At 39.9% G+C, this 22,987-nt stretch overlaps 2 protein-coding genes across 2 annotated transcripts; both read right to left on the reverse strand.

Annotated features, from left to right (window-relative positions):
• Positions 1-67: 67 nt before the first annotated feature.
• LOC140947504 (prestin-like) lies at positions 68-15,921 on the reverse strand. Its single transcript, XM_073396621.1, has 17 exons — positions 15,681-15,921; positions 12,573-13,143; positions 9,949-10,059; positions 9,556-9,758; positions 8,823-8,987; positions 7,920-8,072; positions 7,035-7,117; positions 6,266-6,413; positions 5,502-5,612; positions 5,045-5,122; positions 4,856-4,951; positions 3,977-4,083; positions 3,324-3,393; positions 2,989-3,123; positions 1,914-2,042; positions 1,415-1,469; positions 68-1,006 (listed from the first exon to the last, which is right to left on the reverse strand). The coding sequence occupies exons 2-17, from the start codon at positions 12,871-12,873 to the stop codon at positions 888-890; spliced, it is 2,064 nt and encodes a 687-aa protein (XP_073252722.1). The 5' UTR covers positions 12,874-13,143; positions 15,681-15,921; the 3' UTR covers positions 68-887.
• Positions 15,922-16,424: 503 nt separating this feature from the next.
• Positions 16,425-17,347, reverse strand: LOC140947848 (uncharacterized). Its single transcript, XM_073397047.1, has one exon. It carries the CDS (start codon positions 17,330-17,332, stop codon positions 16,592-16,594), a length of 741 nt encoding a protein of 246 aa, XP_073253148.1. The 5' UTR covers positions 17,333-17,347; the 3' UTR covers positions 16,425-16,591.
• Between the last annotated feature and the right edge of the window lie 5,640 nt (positions 17,348-22,987).

Genomic DNA, 22,987 nt, shown 5'->3' on the forward strand with positions numbered 1-22,987 from the left:
TTACACGAAAAAGTGGGAGAAACTTCAAGGTGTAATGATCCGCAAGGATGGCACTTGAGACACGAAATCAAGCGTATCAAACTTTAATCAAAACTCCATGATAATCGGCAAGCATGCTCTACAATATCCCATGATTCAAATCAAGCTCAAAATATCCAGACTTCCAGTAGAAATATCTCAATACATTACACACGGTACTTCCTACTTAATTTATAATATATTAAAAAGCTTTCTGATAGGAATGGGTTCACCAGGGGCTTAACCTTCCTAAATGTATATAGTGATGCCCTCTCAGTACATTCAAATAAAGAAAAACACTCAAAATACCATGGCGAAGTAAGAAAGTGTCGTTGCCTCTTTGAAAACCTTGAAATGCCATGGGATGAAAAAACAAACAGACAAACAATAACATGAATCTTAGATAGCCTTCTAAAAAGACGTTCTTAGGGCTTCGCCATTCATTCCGATCGGCAGAAGCGTCTGCTCGGGAGGCTAAACCCCCCGGGGGGCACCTCCTATAATGACCTATACGGGGAGGCTCCGCCCGAAAGGGGTACCTTTTTCAGGCTTAAGGTAAAATCAAAGGGTAGGGAATTCGGCATGAGTTAAAGTGTATGAAAGGGTAGGAAAATCTACTGAAATGTTTCGAAAAGACGCACATTATGCTATATAATTTGTACAGAAAAGTATCGTTGGTTGAGTGAGGGGCACCCATGTAATATTCTTTCACACTGCAAAATCGCCATAGCGCGCTACCTAATGAACTACGAGCGTTTCCTTAATAAACTGAGTGCTGTAAAATAACGCTCATTCCCAGGATCTCTACTTTTTTTACAAAGGACAAAGGAGAGTGGCGCTGGGGGCCCTGGGAACGATGTTGCACAGCATTAACGTGACTGCATGGCTGACATCACAGCGTCGTGTATAGATGGGAACAGTGCGTGATGATCAACTGCTGTAATCGCAGACTTTTCAGATGAATTTGTGAGTTTTCTGGTTAGAGTCGCTGCAACAAAGCAATAAAAATAAATTACTAAAGAGAAAATAAATAAAGCGATGAAGTAGATAACGAAAAGACCTTCTTTACAGTTTAAAGGGGGTTGTAACACGTGGAAGATCACAAAGTTTGCTTAGAGATTCTAAGCCATACATTTCGTACGTCATCAAAAACGCCACGTTTGTTCAAGAGTGAAACCTGGATAGCGCTATTCAGCGGATAAGAGTTAGGCCGAAAGCCAATTGCACTACCAAGTGGAAAGTCTGACTGAATATTCAGTGGCAGGAACAAAGTATTAGCCTTTAACATCCTCCTTCGCTTCTACTGAGTTTCTCGGCGTGCTTGGCACTGGCGGCATGTATTAATTTTGGTTTTAGTTCAAATGATGTGCCTGAGAAATTTATAAGAAGTACTTACAGGAACAGCCAGCCAGGTAAATATCAACTCCAAGCTTTTTAAACTCTGACATTAGCTGAAACAGAAGAGAGGGTAGAGGTTACTTTATTGTACAGAACATCAACAAAAGCGAGTAGATGGACTAACGTGTCGACTGGATGAGAGGGCGTTAAGATTGAATATTTGGCGGATAAGGGATGATTTAAAAAAAAGCACTACACAATAAAAGGGGGTAATTAAAAACAAATGGCCAAATTTTTAATGATCCCAAATACGATGTCACCTTGCGTATGGTACAAAACGGGAGCTGGGGACTCCAGGTGGAAGTTTTTTCGCCTGTGCAAGCGCCTCGCGAGGGAATTTTCCGCCATCGGCGACTTGAAGTCCCCACGTAGCTACCCGTGTTCGAGCAAAACTCTCGCACTCGAATTCCCGCCAGCAACGCGACTACAAAAGTGGTTTTTGAAAGTGGACTGGAAGTAAGACAAGATGCACTTTTCAGATGCAAAGATATACTCACCGATGGAATAGCGTGCAAAGCCATTGAATCAATGAAGGTGAAGCTGCTACCATCAATTATAACTGTGTGAATTCGTTTCTCCGACGTCTCGACCTCGACTGCCATATGGCCGTTGTTGTCGTTTATTTTCTGTTTATAGAACAATCACGGACCAGTCAAGCAATATACATAACTTTTCATCATGGTTTAATAGGGGCGCAATAAACCCACGCGAAATTGATAACAGAAGCAGAGAAAAGTTTTCTGACTAAGAAGTTTTCTATAAATTTTTCACCAGTAAAAAACAAACAAACAAACAAACAACAGGCTGGGTGAACAATTAGAGCGGGCGTAATATCGCTTTACAAGACCGGTTCATGCTACGTTGTGCCCGATGTACACATTACGATTTGCTGGACCAGTCTGGGGAACATTTTCTAAAGAAAACTTATGACCAACAAAATCGTTTCAATTTTAATTGGATATACCGTAAATGATCTAGTAGACACCCGGGATTTTATTTACTGAAATTTGAGGGTTCAAGGGGATGTCGCTGTTTAATAGATAGGTGGCGTTCAAAAGAGAAGGGCGTTTATTACCATAACTGTGAATAGCGTTCTTTCAGCGAAAATACTAAAAGGGTTAACAAATAGTAGAATATCCAGTCCACCCATTATCATTCAAATCTCAAATCCGATTTCAGAATCGTCGTTCAGGGTCATTGTGTTGTTATCGTTAGCCATTCCTAATGACATTAAAGCTGAGATAGAACAAGATGCAATACACAAACCCTCGTTAAAGCAGGAAACTGAATAAATTGAACGATTTTTCTCCTTTTTCTATTTCCCAGTATTTTGTAGTAATTTTCGAAGGGGGGGGGGGGGGGGGAGCGTCTATTAGACAGGGGCAAGAGAGAATGAACTTCTCTCTTGACAGGGGGCGTTTCTCAGAGAGGAGCTGGTCTAATACCAACTTCACATCGTAGGGGAGGCGTTTATTACAAGTAGACAAGAGGAGTTTATTTGAGAGGAGACTTCAACTGGATCATTTACGGTATGCTGTATTGAAATTTAAGCAGGCCGGCTGGCAGTCTTACCTCTAATTTTGGTTGTCCTTCAGTGTTGGGATCTAGTCCGGTAACCGTATAAAGGGCATTCCTGAAGCGCTCCACATTACCGAAGTACAACGTGGACTCAAATCTAAGCACCTTTATTCCAGATACCTCCGTGGCCTTCAGAGAAAAACAACATAATTAAGATACGCCCTCCGGACTGAACGAGCTGTTTAAAGAATATTCTTACACTTGCAACTTAAAACTGTTTTACATTTACTATTTGCCGTCTCTTCTATTGTTATAAAGTGTAGGGAACAACACTAACAAAGTAATAATCGGGGGTTAGGTAAGGATCGTTCTTATCTTAACAGACGTACCAAAGGACAGTTTCCAGTATCACGGTACAATTCTGTTTCTGTCACGCGTCCAAGTATAGCATAGTTTGACCTGAGAACAACAAAATATGTTATTTGACAAGCGTGAACGTTTTCTTTGTTTTTCGTTTTTACAGCTGCCCATAAGTATGTAAAAATTAGGAGAAGGCCAATTTCCGGATATCTTGACCGAGAAAAATTGGTCAATTAAGGATTTACTAAATGGGCAAAAGAAGGGGACAAAGCAGGCAACATAGATCCCGCCATCTTGTCTGCTCGGGTAGCCAATCAAGACTCACTTGCGTGGCAGGCGGTCAAAAGGGAAAGCTAAGGTTAGGATCTCGAGCGCGCGAGGAAGAAGGGAAGGGTACAGAACGCGAACCGCGAAACTAAGGCAGTCTGTATCAAGTAATAGACCAACTGGTCTATTGATGGTAGGGCTGACTGACTGGTTTACGGACTCGGTCTGACAAAAGAGACAGTCAGTATAAAGAACTGATTGAAATCCAGGAACACGACAGACTGACAAATGGGAAGACAGGAAGATTCACAGAACTAAGCGACAGGTTTCTCGCATTCTAACGGAACTGATAGATAGTTAATTCTCTCAGTTTGTTCGATTGACTTACTAATTCCTTTTCCGTTTGTTTACTTACCTGGAAAGGACTACAACAACAACAAACAGTGCACAAATGAGCCCGATACCAAGTCCTACATCCACTCCCATCAATATGACTCCAAAACAAGAAACGAACCAGACAATCTGAAAATAAACAAATCGTCAGGCATTTGTTTGCATAGATGGGTTGCGAAATTTATGAACTCCCTGCAATACGATTTCACTGCTTCTTTGAATCCACGTACTATGTTGAAATAATCACCTAGCGCACCTTAGTACGGCCATTAGAGTACTTATATGTTAAAGGTGTTTTAGTAAGCATCCTATAGAAAGCACCAGCCGACATTAACAGTAAGCTCACAGTACGCCGAGAGCACGCTCCACATACTCGCGTTATGGTAAGCTTTAGTGATATAAATGTAGCCCACTACGATTTAAATACTTTTTAAGACCGCTCCAGGGATATGTTCAAAGTAAACTCGCAGTTCCCTTACATACGCGCGGGAACGCCCCATGTATCGTTAACATAAATACATAGTGCATTGTTGTAACCTTTTTAGAATATCAAGAGTAAGCTGATGGGTACCTTTAAAACCAGAGGCCAAAAATAGTATTTCTGATGTTTTAAAGACATTAACGTTTCATTTTTTCATATATATCATATTACGGATGCACAATCAAACAGAGCGGTGTTTCCATTTTCGTGGGAAAGAGCGCTCCAAATGTTGCTAAAAATAAGCTGATCTGTGAAAATGCCCTTGTATAGGCTAAGTATGGCGGGGAGTTGCACGATCCTGCTAAAGGGTTCCTGCCTTCCCACAAGATGCACTTTCTCAAATAACTACAAATGCTTAGAGATCCTTGGATACACTGGCTTTGTTTCGTAATGATTATTTTTTAGTGACCCAAATCTCACCGCGTCTGGTTTATCTATTCTCCACAAAACTGGAAATCTGGAAAATTGCTTCAGCAGACCAATAAGGTTAGCGATGACAACAGCAGCTAGGATGGCCTGAAACAGGATAAAGGATACAATAACTGTATAAGAACACACTGATAAACCGGCGCTAAAGGGTGATTGCAAATGAACTTAGTCCTTCGTTACCTTGGGAAGATGGAAGAAAAGTGGGGCAATAAACAGCAGCACCAGAAGAATCAGGACGATCACAACTATGCTGCAAAGCTGTGGAATAGAATATACTTTAGTGATACTATACACTATACGGCGGATAAACATTGAGAAACCCAATTGCTCTATCAACGGGGTAAACCTTTGTCCCGTGCCTGTGGATAACAACATCCACGTTTAAAACATCTACAACCAGAACCAACCTATGCCTGTAAGCATTTCAATAAGCAATATTAAATATGCGTGGCGACTTTGCAGGCTTTTATTATTCTCTAATACTTTTTTTAAAATTTACTTTATCTTTATATAAATTTTTTGTGTATGAGCTTCTTGTAAACTTCGTGTAAAGGCTGTAAATAGTTTTGTTATTTATTTATTTTTATTATATGCTGTTTATAGATGTTGTTATTTTGTGGTCAATAAAAATAGTTACCTGTGTGACGGCGAGGTTATCTTCAACCACTGACCTCGCCAAAGCGTTGCAAATCGGAAAACAAGAGAAGAATGAACCTACGAAGTTACCCGCACCATACGCTATCAGCTCCTGGGAGGAAACAAGTCGATATGGCGTAGATATAAGAGAACTTTCAAAAATGGATTTCATTAGCCCTGTAAATAAGCGCGGCCTTCGGCGTTAATATGGAGTGAGCATGTCCAAGCGCACCGATAATGCAGCGCGTACCATTTGTCAGAACTGGTCTGCAAGACCAGTCCAGTGTTAAAGGGACGTCTACGACTATTAATCAGTCAGTCCAGCCAGATCAGTTCAGCCCAGGCTAAGCATAATGAGCTTCAGCCGGATGGGTTTTTAACGAACTGACTCTATCTGACTCTCGAAAAACTAAAAGAAAATAATTTCCGTTATTTACCCTCGGCAGTATTTATAGCACTAATGCTAGTTGGGCCGAGCAAATGACTGAAACAAGTAATTTAAATCGAACATAATAGGGTTAAGAATCACAACTGGTTGGCGGCAAACCAGTTGGTTATTTACAAGCGTGGACAACTGAGGATTTGAACTCGGGATTACCGAGAATTCAATTCAATTCAATTCAATTCAATTCAATTTTATTCACACTTCTGTAAAATATTTACATTATATATAGTAAGGTAGGAATACACTAATAAAGAAGAAGAAGAAGGAAAAAAGAAAATTAATGGCTTGGATAGAAGTGTACGGTGGCTTATTATATTTACCTGATTTGGATCCACTAAATAGCCATGTTTCTTGGCAAACATTTTAGAAATCGAAATGTTTGTAGCAAAGATAACCACTGCGATGACAAAGGCATCTGAGAAGATGTTGGACACCAGAGAGAAATTGGGCACGCTCAGCGGGGGAAGACTGAAATTAAGAAAAAAAAGATACTGTTAGGCTATGAGTATGTCAGGGTCGCTTCTTCGCCTAAGAGGCGATATTCCCCGCGCTTGCTTGTTGCACAATCGCTGAATTTTTTGGGAAAAAAGAAGCTTAAGGGTGCTCTGAACCCGCTCCTTACGATTTTGTGAACTTTTTATAAGTTGATTTTGGATATGCTGAATAAAACGTTCTCATTAAAAACGGGAGCACCGAATTCTTTTGTGAGTTATTAACACTTAACGCCAAAATTAAATTTTACTACTGTCGCTATGGCAACCTTTTTCGTTTAAATAATGAATATAACTTGTTTACTAGTAATCTGCGGCGTCTGTTTGATGCCATTAATTGTACATGAACTGAAAAGGTGTAGCAGACATATTGACCACTCAAAATGAAAGTACTCAAAAATTCTGAAAATTTTTGCCAGCCATCTAAACAAAATTTGATTTGAACGGTATTCCAGTTTTAAATATTGCGTCATTTTCCTGGAAAATGTTTGTTTTTAAAATTTAGATACAGTTTTGGGTCAGCTGTGAAACGGACTTTTTTTGCAAGTTGATTTTGAAAAAAAATTGGGCTGTTGTTGATGCTTTAACTATGGCTTACCCCTTTGGTATAAAACCTAAGATAGACACTCCGAAGTTTTTGTTGATTGCTGCTCCATATGAGATTGCAGTACCCACGACCACCTAGGGAAGGAAGTAAAAGAGAAATAAAAGACCTTTTTCAACAACCTTCAGAAAACAATATCTGCATGTCGGCTATCTGCAATTACAATTAAACCGTACCTTCATTAAGCGGCCACGTTCGGAGTACTGGCAAGTGGCCTCTCAATAGAGGTTCGTCATAAATCAGTATAATCTTTAGTAGAAACGTCACATTATTCTCAGACAAAAGCGCGACGAAAGAAGCATCACTGGTCCAGAATTGGTTGTCACTTTCTATCTCAGACTGTTTTTCCCTTCATCATATTCTTGAAATCAAGCCAAACTTAAGTTCCCAATCTTTTCTACAATAATTTCGGGACTTTGATTACTGGCCGCTTAACAGAGGGCGGCCGCTTAATAGAGGTTACAATATAGTTGTTTCGTCCAACATGCACAGTCGTTTCGCATTTCACCGAGTGTCGCTCTCAGAACATAACTTTGTTCTTGTGTTACAAATGACGGGTGTGTGACAGGAAGGAAGAATCGTCAGTCAGGCAAATTAAATCAATAAAAAAATTCAGGACTAAAACTAAAAACTGCAATGAAATTCGACAAAGCGAAAAAAAGGCATTCCTTCAAAAATGGTGATCAAGAGGATCTGAATAAGATTAACCGACTAGTGGCAAAAGGTGAAAAATATTTGAAAAATATTTTAACCGGCTACCGACAACCAACATGTGGGCCCACCATTCGAGCCCCCAATCAATACTCAAATGTGACATTCTAAAGTCATTTAAACATGAAACTTTGACTTATAAAGAGATTATGGGAGTTTAACACTGACCACAAGTAGTTCGCCTGGTATAGGAACTTTGAGCTTGTTTTTGAAGCGTTCGTTCACGTGTTTTAGCCCAATTAACACTGCGAGACACAACACGCCGGTTATGATGGAACCAACATTCGCATGAGGGAGATTCTTAAGCATATGGATGACGCCCTGAAAGACACAAAAGATAAAGTCAAACATTCATTGAAGTCAGCAGAAATCAGGGGACAGACTGCACTGATGTTAGAGTGAAATTGTATCCGTAGTTCGCGTCATGCGCGCACCATTTTGAATTTTAATGACGTCACTGCTGGCCGTATTGTTAAGAACCAACCTTTCTCTGTAGCCCCTGCTAAAGGACAATTTTATGATGACGTTATTTTACTACAGCTCCCAGAATCCTTCAGTTTGTTGTTTTCTTGTGCAGATAGGCCATTTGGCATTTATGGATGGAAGCGAGATTAGAGTTGACCTTGTTTTGGTACAAACCTTCCTGCTTTTTAATGTAAATCAAGTTATTCTTATGCTAACTAGCATTTTTCAAGGACAATTTCCATAACAAAGCAAAGAAGGTTTGTATCAAAACAAGGTCACCGTCAGCCTCGCATTCACTCGAAGACTAGGGTACTAAGTCCACCACTGTTAAATGGTCTATTAGGGCTATTGTTTTTAAACCTCCGTAGGATTGGCAAATTTAAATACGAAAGCAAAAACGAATGAATTATGGTAGTTTTGCAAGCTATAGCTGTTTTGAAAATGCATCCAACTTTTAACAATTAATTTCTTAAAACAGTGGAGACTTGTTTAGCTCAAGCGTAGTGGTTGGTCCTCTTCGAATCATACATGTTATAATCTTTTTACTAAAAATGCGTCTAGTTTCCGGTCTCTCGTCAGAAGAGTCAGAACGACTTCTAGTCTCACCTTTGGTGCAACGAATGGTTTTGCAAACTGCGGCACCTTGACACCAAGAATGTGCTTCATTTGACTGATTACAACCAACACCGCTGACCCTGTGGTGAAACCGCTGATCAAAGGATCGGACAAGTACGTTGCCACAACACCTAGGTGAACAGCTCCCATGACAATCTAAGGTTAGAAAACCAACAGGAAAATCAACCCTGCGTGAAGAGGTCTCTTCCTTTCTTCCAAGGATTTAAAGGAGAAAAAAGAAGTCTAGCTTCGTCCGCAAGAGGGTTTGAAATTAACGCAGTGTTTTAAACAAAGGAATGTCTAAGGGAGATTCTAAGGGCAAACCTCCCCACCCCCCCCCCCCCCCCACCTTGTTCTGCCAAGCGTGCACAATGCTAGGTAAGGGCGCAAAGTAGTCGAGTGTTGTGGGAAAAAATGACCTGGGCCAGAGCCTTCGTTAGCAGTGTCCAGCGGAACTGTTAGTGCTGACCAAAAGGATCGCAGTCTCTGGGAACGAGATTGGAAACGGTGATACGGAGTTATGTTATGATAAGATAGATTTTTTAAGTTTCAAATTGAGGTGAATCTCTTCTCAAGGCCTTTTTCTAACCTCGGAGAATAGTTTTTGTTTTGTCAATGCCGGTAGACTCACTCCCATTCGATTTATGGTTTTATTTTTGACTGACATTTCAGACTATCGGGTCTTCCTTTTTTCCTCATTCTACTCTAGAATCGCGCTACTAACCTGTATGATTCCTATAAGGAACGACAGGGTTATGGCAATTTCTAGTTTGGCTGCGTCCTTTGGGGTCCATAAGCTGCTGCTGGGAGTTGGAGAGGGACTGGGACCCGTACTATTTCCTGGAGTAGGAGTAGGGTCAAAAGACATTAAAGCCACTTCACGCTCACAGACCTGTGCCACCATCAGACAAATCACTGCGAAACTACCTGTCACGAGACGGCAAAAGAAAACAAGAGGCTTATTAATGAATGATATTATAACTGTAAATCTAATTTTCCTTAAAATTTGACTTTTGCACTCAAGAGATGGTGCACAGGGTACCCACTTACATTTGTACAAACTGCACAAAGGTCATTAAATAACAATAGGTCTTTTGGGTCTATTTAGGTAACTTACCTACGGATAGAGTTCTTGATGTTCCCATGATCATGTAAAGTAGGACAGGAATGATTGCGGTGTAAAGTCCAGTAACAGGAGGAAGAGATGCCAACATTGCAAAAGCCAGACCTTAAAAAACAAAGATTGTTCAGTATAACAACTACCTTAATCGTAGATACACTGGTTTTTGGCCATCTTAGCTTAAGAAGAAACAAAAAGCAAACTGCAGTGATAAATATAAGGAAATATTAACGCATTTCTGGAAAGAACTAAAACTTTATCTTCACGTTTCGTACGTTCCAACATACATCTTCAGAAGTAATTAACCGTTGAATAATAACAGAAGTTTGAATGTAGACTAAATAACTAATTAAAGAAACGATAGATGACATATGCCTATGTAGAAATCCTGCAAGTCCCAACAACTAGCTTTATAAACAACCCTGGACATTTGAGCACGGGTGAGCTTGTCTTTGTAGGAAAAAGAGACTTAATACGATGCGTGCTTTGGAAAATAACCGGAAGGTCAGCCTGGTTTTTACTAGCGCATAAGCTTAGGCTTAAGCACATGTGTAAGGCCTGGTTCAGACGCCGTACTTTTCATGTGCCGAACCTAACTGAATAAGTTCGACTTTGGAGCGACACTGGCGCGACATCTGATTCAGAAGGCGTACCGTGTGTCGAACCTAAGTTAAGTTCGACAAAAGTTCGACAGACTCTGTCGCTTATGTCGACCCAGTTTTCAGTTGCTTAAGTCCGGTTCAGACGCCGCTCCACCCACGCCTCATGCCAACATATCAAATACAATATGGCCGATGCTTCGTCCGCCATCTTGTTTATTATTGGGTTGAGGAGAGTTTGTATCGAGAAAAGAGTCAAATATGCCATTCTGCGCGTGCGTATGTCCTTATGCTTATGCGCTAGTGAAAAACAAGCTTATCACCGCAGTTTGCTTTTTGTTTCTCCTTAACAACTACTTACAAGAAAATTAAAAAAAAGACTTCTTAGCGTTGAAAGATTCACTCTATAACCAAATAGTCTAAGGATACAATCTCAAAGTAACACTCCTTGGTTAAATTATTTATGATAATTTAACTGTAACCTACATATAAGAACCTGCTTGATCTTGCTTGCTTAATCAGATTTTTGTATTACTGGGTATTTAAGTGGCAAATTTCTGCCAGGAGGTTCTTAATCCACTAGGCTCTTATTCGCGGGTGTTCACTGTACTCAATAAGATTTAAAGAAAAAAGTAGCCAGACAAACCTTCTTGTAAGCCAAACGAAATACAATAGTTAAGCTTATACTACCGGACAAAATAAAATAAAATTTTCTTTTTCCCAAAGAAAAACCATAGTTCTCTTAGCCTTGGGCCCTTGATAGTCTGTAGCCGTTTCTCCTTAAAAAATCGCGTGACTGTCATTATTTTTCCTTCAGGCACCACACACCACCGATAAACAAAATCAACGACACACAAACATGTGACTACTTTTACTTGTTTCTACTCATTGAATTGTGCTATAAAACCCGTGTAAACCGTGTAGTTTTCATAGAAAGATCGGATTATAGCACTGACTCATTTTCAACTTTAGCTTCGATCGTGCACTGTAACGTTCTGTTTTCGTTTGGCCTGGGTAAAATCTCTCGAGGACTCTTTCCTCTTAGGCTATTTTGATACTATTGGGTATAGTATGAACACCTATCCGATATGTGACTCTCCACTTTAGAGATTGGCGTGGTGCAACTTCGCTTCGTTACAGAAATGGCGTCGAAATCACCGTCCGTATGTATGAAACAGAAGCCCTGTTATCCGGTATAGTTTTCGTGCCGGCGCAAAAGCTTTCCGGTATATTGAGCACATGGCCGGCTTAAATCTCGTGCAAATTTGGTCTGTGTCATGTCTTAACACGCTTTTCAAGCCCTTTTATCATTTTTTTTAAAGTAATCTATCATGATCGTCATACTAACAACTACTTTGCGATTTCTGGACTTTAACCTGAAGCAGCAAACTATCTGGAACATGAAAAAAGTAATCGAATACATTTCAGTAGTCTTTTTCTTTAAACTGAACTTTGAGACTTGCGATACCGCCCCCCCTCCCCCCCCCAAAAAAAAAATAAAAAAAAAATTCATTGCTAGTATATATTTGCAGAGTGTTGAAGGCGATTAGTTAGAGAATTCTGGACTATTTCGGAGGCGACAATGGTGATTTCGAACTGAATGGTTTACAATATCGCTTTTCCATAAATTCGTACGACATTGGCCAAATTCAGAACTTGTGAAAACCACGGGATGAAAGTTTGATGGTGAGCGACGTAGGCGCAAAGATTTAGGAAATACTAGATGTACACAGTTATAATTCAGTGAAAGGTTTGAACCCACGAGTCATTTATACTATAGTTATTAAAATAATAATAATAATAATAACCATATTTAAAGAGGGAGCCCAACTCGCCCTGGCGGATCTTAGTGGGGCCCTCATAAATGAACAATGTTAATTAATTAAGTAATTACGTAATTTAAAAAAGGTAAACAAGACCGGCTTACAGTGGAAATTCAACAAATAACTAAAATAACTAAAACTCTAAAGTTTGTCATAACCACAGCAAAAGACTTTTCATGTGTTACTATACACTAATCACCTTGAGGGATATGCATTATTCCAACTGTTAGCCCACCGCTCAAATCTTTCACCAGATTCTCTTTTATGCTGTACTTTGGTAGCCATTGAAAAATCGGGGCGAGGCTAACGAGGAAACGCGAAACCACATGCCAAGAACAAGAACACGAAGAGAGTCTTGTGTAAAGAGTGTGTAGTTGGTGTTTCAAACCTCCATCCCTTGCCGTGTCAACTGTCTTAAGAAGATATTCATCATAGACTCTCCGTCTGATTTGGATTTGGGTAGCCGTTTGATCGTGACGACCTGAAGTGCTCAGCTCCATCTCGGCTGCGGAAGTATTAATGATAATACTGAAGTAGCTCACCGTGATTTTCCTCTTTTATTGCAACCTGTCACAAGGTTTGCAAATCACCATGCAGTTGCTTCTTACGCGTGAACACTTAATGTTTTTCCACGCAGCCTTTTCCTGGAAGCAGCCAATCACAGTCGTGATCTAGAGCAACTAGCTTCAAAATCATTGTTTACACTTTGACTCGATCGAAGCCGTCCACATAGCCAAGGACATCACAAAACCGACTAAGAAAATAGCGAACTGAAAAAACAAAAACAAAAACAAAAAACAAAAACAACAATACAGGTAAAAAACTCAAAAATATTAATAACAGGTTAGAACTAATAACCACCTAATAAAACGTTACAATTCAAATTACGGCAGAAAAACAGCAAGAGGTAAGACAATAGGCTATGTACTTTGAACTACAACTAACAAATACAGAGTTTTCTCCATGTTGGTTTAAACAGAGAGGTGTATCTCATGATTATAGCTGCAATCTTGAGAGAGTAGCAAATCACACTTATTAATTAGATTAGCATAAAGATGAACTTTGTACTGAAATATCTTGCTGCGCATGGTATATGAAGATCATAAGAATGTGGCAAAGATAGGTTAACCAAATTAGTAGAAGCTGTTATCATTACTCATTAGTATTGTTATTATCACCTGAGATTTTCACAGTGACCATCACGCTACTGTGTCTCAACACAAACCCAACAATGTTTCCTGCGTCCTTTTCCCTCGCTCTTTTTATTTGCACCGCAACTAGGAAAGGAGCTAAAACTTAAGTTTTAAGTTGAAGTCGAGACTGCCCGTGTAAGAAGAAACCGGGCAAAACAAAGAACCCATTATCAAGCTGTTAAAGACTGGAACAGTCTAGACATGTGTGGAAATAAAAAAAACCTAAGTCTTTTAAGCGTAATTTTTGTAATTATGTTCAGTGTTGTTAAACTCTGAACAGTTTTATATCTTTTAAGAAAATCAGATATAACTTTGTGACTTTTAATTTTCTAACCATTTTAAAAGTTCTTTGTGATCATTTAGGTCTTTAATGTAGGACACTTTTGTGGCTTTTTATCGTTTTACACTTCTTTTTATCTTTTTCTATTTTCATGACCTGTGAAAATCACCCTGGTGAGTGAGTCTCCTAGTTATTATTATTTTTATTATTATTATTACCATAACTTTTCAATCGATCAACGGAAAACCCTTCATAAGATTCCGAATTACCCCGTATCAGGATTGGACTTTTGTCAGGTTTATTATCCGGGGATACCTCATGTGACAATTGGAAAACTCACGAAAATCATTGGAGCCCTCAGTAAAATCAGTCCATATATAAAGTTAGTAGACAAGTTAACGCATTTATTTGGCCTCGAATTTTGGTAGGCGTTTGGGTAAATGATGTGTATTCTAAATATCAACATGGTTTACATTTACATGGCCCTTAACCGGCGATTAAATTTCGACATGGGTACGATTTTATCATCCAGCGTTCTGTTCATTATAAGTCACGAAATGGAAAACTGAGTTGTTCATTTAAACTCACTGAAATTCTTTGGGCAAATAGCTGGTAAATCCCCACATATATGAAGTAACTCGTGAAATTCTCCAAGAGATGATTTCAGTGCGCATGCAAACGCACGCACTTGGCATAAAAAAGGGCGAGAGTTTTAAAACTATTGATAAATAATTTTCAAAGAACGAGACTGACGAGAAGGGAAGAAAAGGAAGAGAAAAGAGCGAAAGGGAAACTCGCCTGAGAGAGGGAGCCTTTCCTTCTCTCTCTCCAATCCCTTCTCCCCTTTCCCTCGCTATCCGGTCCGTTCGTCCAAAGGCAGATTGTTCCAAAAAAAATTGAGTTCGTTCCACATATAAAAAGTCAAGTAAAATTTTCTAAATGTGTCAATGTGATCTGAGTACAGAGTAGCGAACGAAAGTATTTTTAGAACTATTTAGATAATAGTGACAGCGTGAGTACGTGTATTGATTTCACTGCGCACATTCATTTTTAAAGTACTCCGTAGCCGGGGTGCCGGATTGTTAGCGTGGTTTTAGATTCAACATATATTTACACGTGTGAGAGAAACTTGTTCTTGTTCCCTGAGCTGCAATCGTTTTGGCTGGCGCCACCGAAAAACATGGAACCGGTTTGGTAAATTGTTATCCACACTTGATGCGAAAAAGACGCCAATGCGCTTAGAAAATTTATCGCGGTAATCTCATTATTTCATTAGAACACATGATTTGCGTAAGCTAAGGCTAGTCAAGGTTAAGGTCATCATGAATTGTTTTGCCGATATTTTACTTTTTAGCAGCCATAAAAAACATCTGTTAGCCCTTTTGAGACTTTTTACAGAGTGAAATGTCAGATTTCACTATCCTTTTATACACTTCAACTAGTGAAATCCCTACCCTTTCATATACCTGAAGCCTAAAAATGATATCCTTTTCGGGTGGAACCTCCCCGTATAACTTATTAATAGGGAGTACCCTCCGGGTCCCTTTCGACGCCTGCTACGCAGACAGCGAGAGTTGTGACTCTTTGAAAAGTCATTCTTTGGAAGTGGGGGGGGGGGGAGGGGGGAGGGGGAGGGGACTGAGGATAAGATATTTCGTCATCATGAATTCCTTTCCACAATTGTGGGAAGGAGCGTTGCGTGACGACACTAAAAACGGCTGTGTAGTAGCAGACTATACCTTTACAAACTCAATTCAGAATAAATGACCGCGAAGTCCGAGTACAGGCTTACACTTGACTGACTTTGCATCAGTTATGTACAATCAAAACATACCACTTCCGAGATTCGACTCCCTTGTCCGTTAAGCGTCAATATTTAAATTCGCTCATTCATCTGCTGAAAAATACTCCATCTTGCTGAATTCAATATGGCAGATGGCTAAGAACTCAAACAGACTCTGCATTACGCAGCTCCTTCATAATGTAATCGTTATTTTCTAGATGTCGTGACAGTCTTAGGCAATCCATGCAGCTCTATAGAAGCTTTCTCTATTTCTTGACGTAACCTCTTAGAAATAAACAAATAAAAAGAGTTAGTTCCAATGCAGGGGAAGTTCTGTACAGTGTGTCAATGTTATTCTGTAGGCTAATCATGATAGCTTATACTCTCTTGTGACCGTTTACGTCACCATGACGCCATTTCCTCCATCACTTTCGCTGATGGGCAACTGATATCGCAGCCGTTTTCTGGATGTCACGCAAACGCTCCCCACGCGTTGCGTGACATCCAAAAAACGGCTGCGAGGGAGACAAACAACTGAAAGCTGAGAATTGGCCAAAATTTTAACCGACAGCCGACTTGATTTTACCGGTGAGAAACCTTTGCAAGTTGCGCTATACACTAATACTGTGGTTAGTGAATAATCCGGTGAAGGCATCAGATCCATCTTTTGAACATGTGGGGCCAGTTTGGTAAAGGGTCCACTGATGGATAACTTCCCATCAGTTATTTATCCCTGAGAAGAGATTCATTCAGGGAAAAACAAGAACCACAAACAAAATTTTTTTTCGAACCACACATAACTATACTTTTTTAATTTCAACCATTATAGCTATACATTCAATAACCAATATTTTGAGACAGTTTTTGCTAAATTTAAAATGTATTTCTGAAGTATTATATTTTAAAGTATAAATTGTCACAACAGATTGCATTCTCATCCACTGACAGGGGAGATGGGGTCACTAGACAGGCGGCGGAGCTGACGCTGTTTGCACTGCCCCATATGATGGTTTAGGAGTGTAAACCCTTCCTGATCTACCCTGTGTTGCTGCACTATAAGGGGGAGGTTGATCACTTGTTGCAGTTGTCCCAGGGTTATATGGTGGAGGAATGGCCGTCTGATGTTGTTCATACTGGGGTGGGGGGTAGTATTGATAGCCTTGTTGGTAGGGTGGAGGTATCTGCCCCACATAGGGTGGGTAAGGCTGCGGTGTAGTTGTTGTTGTCCTCACGGTCGCTGTTGTAACTCTCTGCCCTACAATCACTCTTCCATGATGAACTCGACGCCTTCTGCAAGCGTAATAAATGCATACGGAGAAAACGCCAAAGATGAAAATCGTACCGAAAATAGAACCAAGTATTACGGCAGTGGCATCGTAACATGAATCTGAACATGTTCCGTCACAACAGTACTCGAATGATCCACAGTCAGAGTTTACAGAACAAGACTGTCCAATACAGTCAATTCCATCCTTGCACTGACTATTACAACAGCTTTCACCGATTGAACAATGGGAGTTCAAGGTGCAAAATTGATCATAGCAGTCTAATCCCAGAACACATTTGTTATTGCAACATACGTAGCCAGAATCGCAGGAATAACTGCCTCGAGTGCACCAACTCGGATTAGTCGAACTCACTACAACCCCGGAATATAATATGAACACAGAAAACAAAGCTTGAAACCCTTGGAAGGTAGCCATAACTCTCTACACTTTTTCTTCCCCTGTTTTTCCGCTTTCGTTCGGTGAATGGATGACAACATGAACGGCGCGACGATTGCCGGAAATCTTAAAAATGCGGATCACGAGTTACGCTATGACGTCATTCTACGTGTGCGAGGCCGGAAGAAGAAAAAAGTCACGCAAGCTAAGACGAGATTCACCACTAATTTAATAGATATTCGTCTTGAAGAAGTACTCGAAGAGTTCATAAGTTGTGTATAGGACGATCAGTTTTAAGTTAATATTGGAATTCATTTTCTCTTTTTGAAATGATCACATAGCTAAATTGTGTAATTGAATCACTCGTTATGTCAAGTATCCAAATAAACGTTACTGGGGAAATCGATTTTTTGACCCGTGTCATGGATCAAAATAAATCCTGTCATGTAGTGGTAGTTCTTTTGTCGCTACACCCACCAGGCCAGGCGATGAAGATAAGGAGAATCATTGTTATAAGTTTTCGAGTGATGGGTAGCGGTTCAGGTTACAACTGGGTAGTCGTCTTTGCAGCCGCTAGGGTCGGAGTTCACGTTGCTCGAACAGAGAGACTAGAAACGGCCTCTGCTCACAAACTGCGATGCTGGTGTACTGCAATTGTGGCAGTATCATTTACGCAACATTTAATGTAAAAAAAGTTCCAACCGTTGCCCTGTCACTTGTGTTAATACACGTATCACTTTATTAGAAACTTCTACATAATTGACATGTTCGATTACCACCAGTGAGGTAGCAATAAATGTTTGAATCTGCTAACATTCATTTGACTTAGGGTTAAACAATATTTGAGGAAAACTGAACAAGGTTTCAGTTTTATTTTCTGTAACGGTCACGGTAATTGGTGCCGTTGCTTGGGCATCAGGGAGTTGGTTACTGACAACTTACAGTAACTTGCGATTCTACAGGTGTGATGGCTGACCCGGTTTCTACTAATAATTTGTTTTAGACAGCCTGGCCTTGTCCTGATGCAGTTTGTAATGCCCTGAGTGTGATATAACATCAGCGTTCTTCTCCATTTGTTGTCCCCGGCTCTGCTCTCGCGGCACTGGAGTAGGGATGATGTTCACTCACTGATGTTGTTCCAGGGCTGTATGGTGGAGGGGGACTGGGTATCTGATACTGACGAAGGGGGTTATCCAGGTATCTTGCGTGGTATGGCTGTGCTTGGTTTGCCTGTAGCACAAAGCTTGTGTTACTGTTCAGAGTTGGACGAACCTCTCTGTGGCGTCGGTGGTAAGCCCAGAAAACACAAACAAAGACCACACAAAGGAGCATCGTTGCACCACATATTATACCGACTAGTTCCATAGTGCGGTAGAGTTTACAATCTACATCATACGAACATGTTCCAAAACAGCAAGACTCGTAAACTCCACAGTCATTGCTCTCAGAGCAGCGAGATCCGACGCAGTGAAGGCCATGTTTGCATTTATTGCTGCAGCAACTTTGACCGACGGAACAGTCCGAATCAAGAGCGCAGAGTGAACCTAAACAATCCGATCCGAAAATACATTTATGATCGCAACAAACCTGATCTTCAAGGCAGGAAAAAGAGGAGTGACAACTCTTTCCAACAGCATCATAAAGGACAGAGACAAGGAGAATTAACCGCATAGCTTGAAACGCAGAAAATGCAGCCATGGCTCCCTAGTAGTTACCTTTCTACCTAGCTTAATAAACTTTCGTTGAGTGTGCAATGTGATTTTTAAAGATTCCTTTCAATCGCCTACTGGTTGATCAGTAGTAAATAACACCATAGATAAGCATAGAATACGTGGTTTACTTTTCTCACCGCAGCGATTGAGACGAAGCCAGATTTCTCGTGATTGTGCTTGTGTTTTTGGGTTTGCTTGAGACTTATGTAATAAGAATAGGCCTTATCAAGCGGGCCGGCCGGGTGAAACAGCAGAATTAGGAGAATATCTTGTGATTTGCACAAACCGGAGCATGATTGTACATAACCCACATGTGATGCTGATAAGGTCAATATTCACGACGTTGGTCGGGCCTGATCGGATTTGTGCTACCATACGACGTTTCACAATCTTTACAAATAACAACCTTTTCAAGTCTTTCCGGTGTAGCAAAACTGAGAAGGATGCGCGTATTATGGAGTTTGGTCGTTTCAGAGCTAATCAACGGAGGAAAAGCTGTCTGATATCGCTGATCAAACCAAGAGTCCGCAGTGGAGCAGAGTGCCGGCCAACCTTGTTGGTGTGACGGTGACATCTGTTTGGATTGGTTTACCTGTGGCATATCTTTTGTTATCGTGACTACACAGGAACCTACGATCCATTGCTCCTTTTTCCCGCTGTCAGGAGAGATTTTTGTTTTTTGTGGTTGGCAATTGCTGCAAACGCACGTGAAGAAGAAGTAAGCGAAAGTGATCGTCCCAAAAAGGCTGGAAAACGTGAGCAACAAAACCAAAGCGAAGAGAGACGAAAACATCTTTGGTTGTGGTCTCTTCAGTCTGATTGTCAAATAGAATTTTCAAAGACCTTGGATTGAGAAGCACGTGCATGGAAACCACAGGTAGCCCAAGTTCACGAGAGTTATTGCGTGCCGGGGTATAACAATTTCAACAATCACTATTTCGGAATCCATAGTAACAGAAATACTGAAGAATTCCTTTCTTTGTCCCTTCGTTATTAATTGCAGGTTATGAGTATTTTGGGCCGTTTCAGAGCGATTCCAGCGAGTTTAATTTAGTCGTGCCTTTTGCTTGTTACAAAAACTCTTCACTGACTCTTAATGTTATGCAACAACCGATTCCTGCTCACTCGTGAGCTATTTAGTAGCTGCCACCCGTGCGCTATATTAGTTGACTTTTACCACTCACGGGGTCCAGTCGATACTGGAAGTGCAGTTCGAAATTAAATAAACCAGTTAAGATTTTAAAAACATTGATTGACTAATTTACAAAAACTAATCTTGATACGGAATTTACTCATGGACACTAATACATACAGGCAACCATGAACATGAAGCAGGAGAAGAAAGCAAACGGCAATCGATCAACGAATATGTTTGTAGGAGTTTTACTTTTCACAGTGTTTTGTGCTAGGTTAGTTTTTTTATGAATTTACACGTGATACTCAACTGCTTATATGGACCATAAGCACCTGTTAATTTGCACAATATTAGAATTAATCATTATAATTATCATCATCATTATTATTTACTATATTTACAAGGCTCGACGACAATTTTTCATTGTCTACACGCTTTGAGACTAGAGAAATGACGTCAAAATGTTTAAACAAGTGGAACCTCGGGACGCCAGCAAGTGGTTTCACTATATAATGCTGGTCATAGGCTCCTGGTGTTGAACATTAAGTGCAGCCAAGCAATGCAAAATTGTTGTCTATTTGTTTTTTTGTTTTACGTTAGCATTGAAAGCTTTGCACGTCCAATTTTGACGAAGATTTGTCAAAGAAAGCGCAGCAGAGACAGAGAAAAACAAATTGCCCCACCATGACTTCATTTCCGTCGTCAAGATGCTCTCATAGACTTGTTTTACAAACTCCCCGCCTCCTATTTTACAAAATTTCGTCATTTTCCGAATTCGATATGGCTCGATATAGCTGAAACAGTACCGGGTTGTATCCGATGCAATTGGCAGTACTCGGACGTATTAGTCCCGGTTAAGAACTGCAGAAAACTACTAATACGTAGTTACTCGTCGGACGTACGCATAACAGAGTTCCGGTTCCGGTTTGCATTCCGTTTAATTGTCTTTTGTGTGAGTGTGTCAGGACGTTTCAGTTACTGATCGTTACTTGAAAAAAAATTACATGCAGTTTAATCAACCATGCAGTTCACTGGAATATTTTTTACTATATTTACAGTGGTGTTGCAATAGCGTGCCTTTCAACCCAAATTCTTCTTTCTCGTGACGAGAGAAAAAACTTTTTGCCATGATTTAACGAGTTCTTCATGCTTTTAGTATTTCAATTTAGTTGTATTAGTAAATTGTAACGCGGGTCACATCTCATTTATTCGATATTTACTGCGCCAGACTGTCGAGATTGGCCTCACTACGAATTTAGTAACTCTTAGGAACCAAGAGCCATAATGGCTCTTGTTAGGAACCAAAAAGCACGTACTGATTCTGAAATTCTAGTCCTTCGATCGAGTTACTTGCGGTCTCACGGTAAGATGATGTCGCAGATGTCGTACTGAAATGTTTAGTCAGTTTTAATTTGACAACTTTGATGTGCCTTAATGATGCTTTGATTAAGTAACAAACAATACAGTACATTGAGCATAATACACTTTTCGCCTACATGTGCAGTTTTGATTTTCTGTTCGTTGTTTCAATAAGAAATATTTTTGGGTCGGAAATGCAAAGTGGTACTGATTTCCATGTTTACCTTCCGGTTGGGCAGAGAATTTGAGTCCAAACAACTACACTGACGTCAAAAGTTACTTCACCTGACGTATATAGGGTTTAAGGTAATAACTCACTCAATGACGTTTTAATGATGATCATGAACTATCAACAAACTTGTATAGGAATAAACATTTTTAAAAAACTGATTCGTGTTTACATTTCGTGTGTCGCATTTTTGAACTGAAGCGTCTTCTCTAGTGGAAACTTGCTTGGGCAAAAGAGCGTGCTAAATATACAGTAAATATTCAATCAATCGATCGATCGATCTCGAGCAAATTTTAAGAGTCATCTATGCTTGATTAAGGCATCGTCTTTTATTTAACATTAACCATAAAAACTATTAGGAATCAACAAGGAAGAATAATAGTATTCTCTCTTGGAATCAACAGCTCGCCTTGGCAAATAAAAAAATAAAAAAATAAATAACATTTAAAAGTAAAACCAAATATTTAAAAAAGGTGTCCTAGTTTACTTTCAGTAAAAGAGTTTTACTTGCGTAATCTGCGGTTTCAATACAATTGGTTTACGTAAAAACAATATAGCAAATGTTTTAACGGTGCTAAGTACGCATCTTCCTGAAAATTCAGTGGCAACTGAGTCGGTCGAGTAATTCTTGTTTCTAATTTACAAAGAGAATCCTCTCACTTTATAACTATAATTTTTCAGCTCAATGATGTTTAGCCAGACGTGGCACACAAACAAATACCTAAGCAATGCCTTAGGTACTCCTAGGCCGGAAAATCCGATTATGATTAGCAAGAGTTGGTGATCGCGTTTACCACCATTAAACTTGAACTTGCGACGGGAAAATCACTTAGCTCGGCGGGCCAGAAGTGGAGGAAAAAGCAAACAGTCGAAACCTTGGTTGTAAACCGACAAGGGGAAACACCTTTTCTGAAGTAAAAAGAGATTGTCCGGTACTTTGTGAAATTACATTAGAGGAAATAAAAGTATATAAAATGGGTCTCTTTAGTGTCTGGAGTATAGAGTTGAGTCTTCTTCACACACCAACAGCATTCTTACAACAAGTTGAACTGACCGAAGATAAATTAACCATGCTGCTTTGTAAAAAGGTGAGCTTTGAGCCTGAAAAGGCACCTTATTCAGCTGCTTATTTTATTCAGGATTTTGAAAAGTGCTAGTATAACTAGCCTTCTCACGAGGAGGTTAGAGTTTGGAGTTGAAAACATGTTACGACATGAAGTTAGAGTTTACAGTTGAAAACACGTATTAACGACTCTTTG

The sequence above is a fragment of the Porites lutea genome, chromosome 9 (assembly GCF_958299795.1).
Source record: "Porites lutea chromosome 9, jaPorLute2.1, whole genome shotgun sequence".
Lineage (NCBI taxonomy): Eukaryota > Metazoa > Cnidaria > Anthozoa > Scleractinia > Poritidae > Porites > Porites lutea.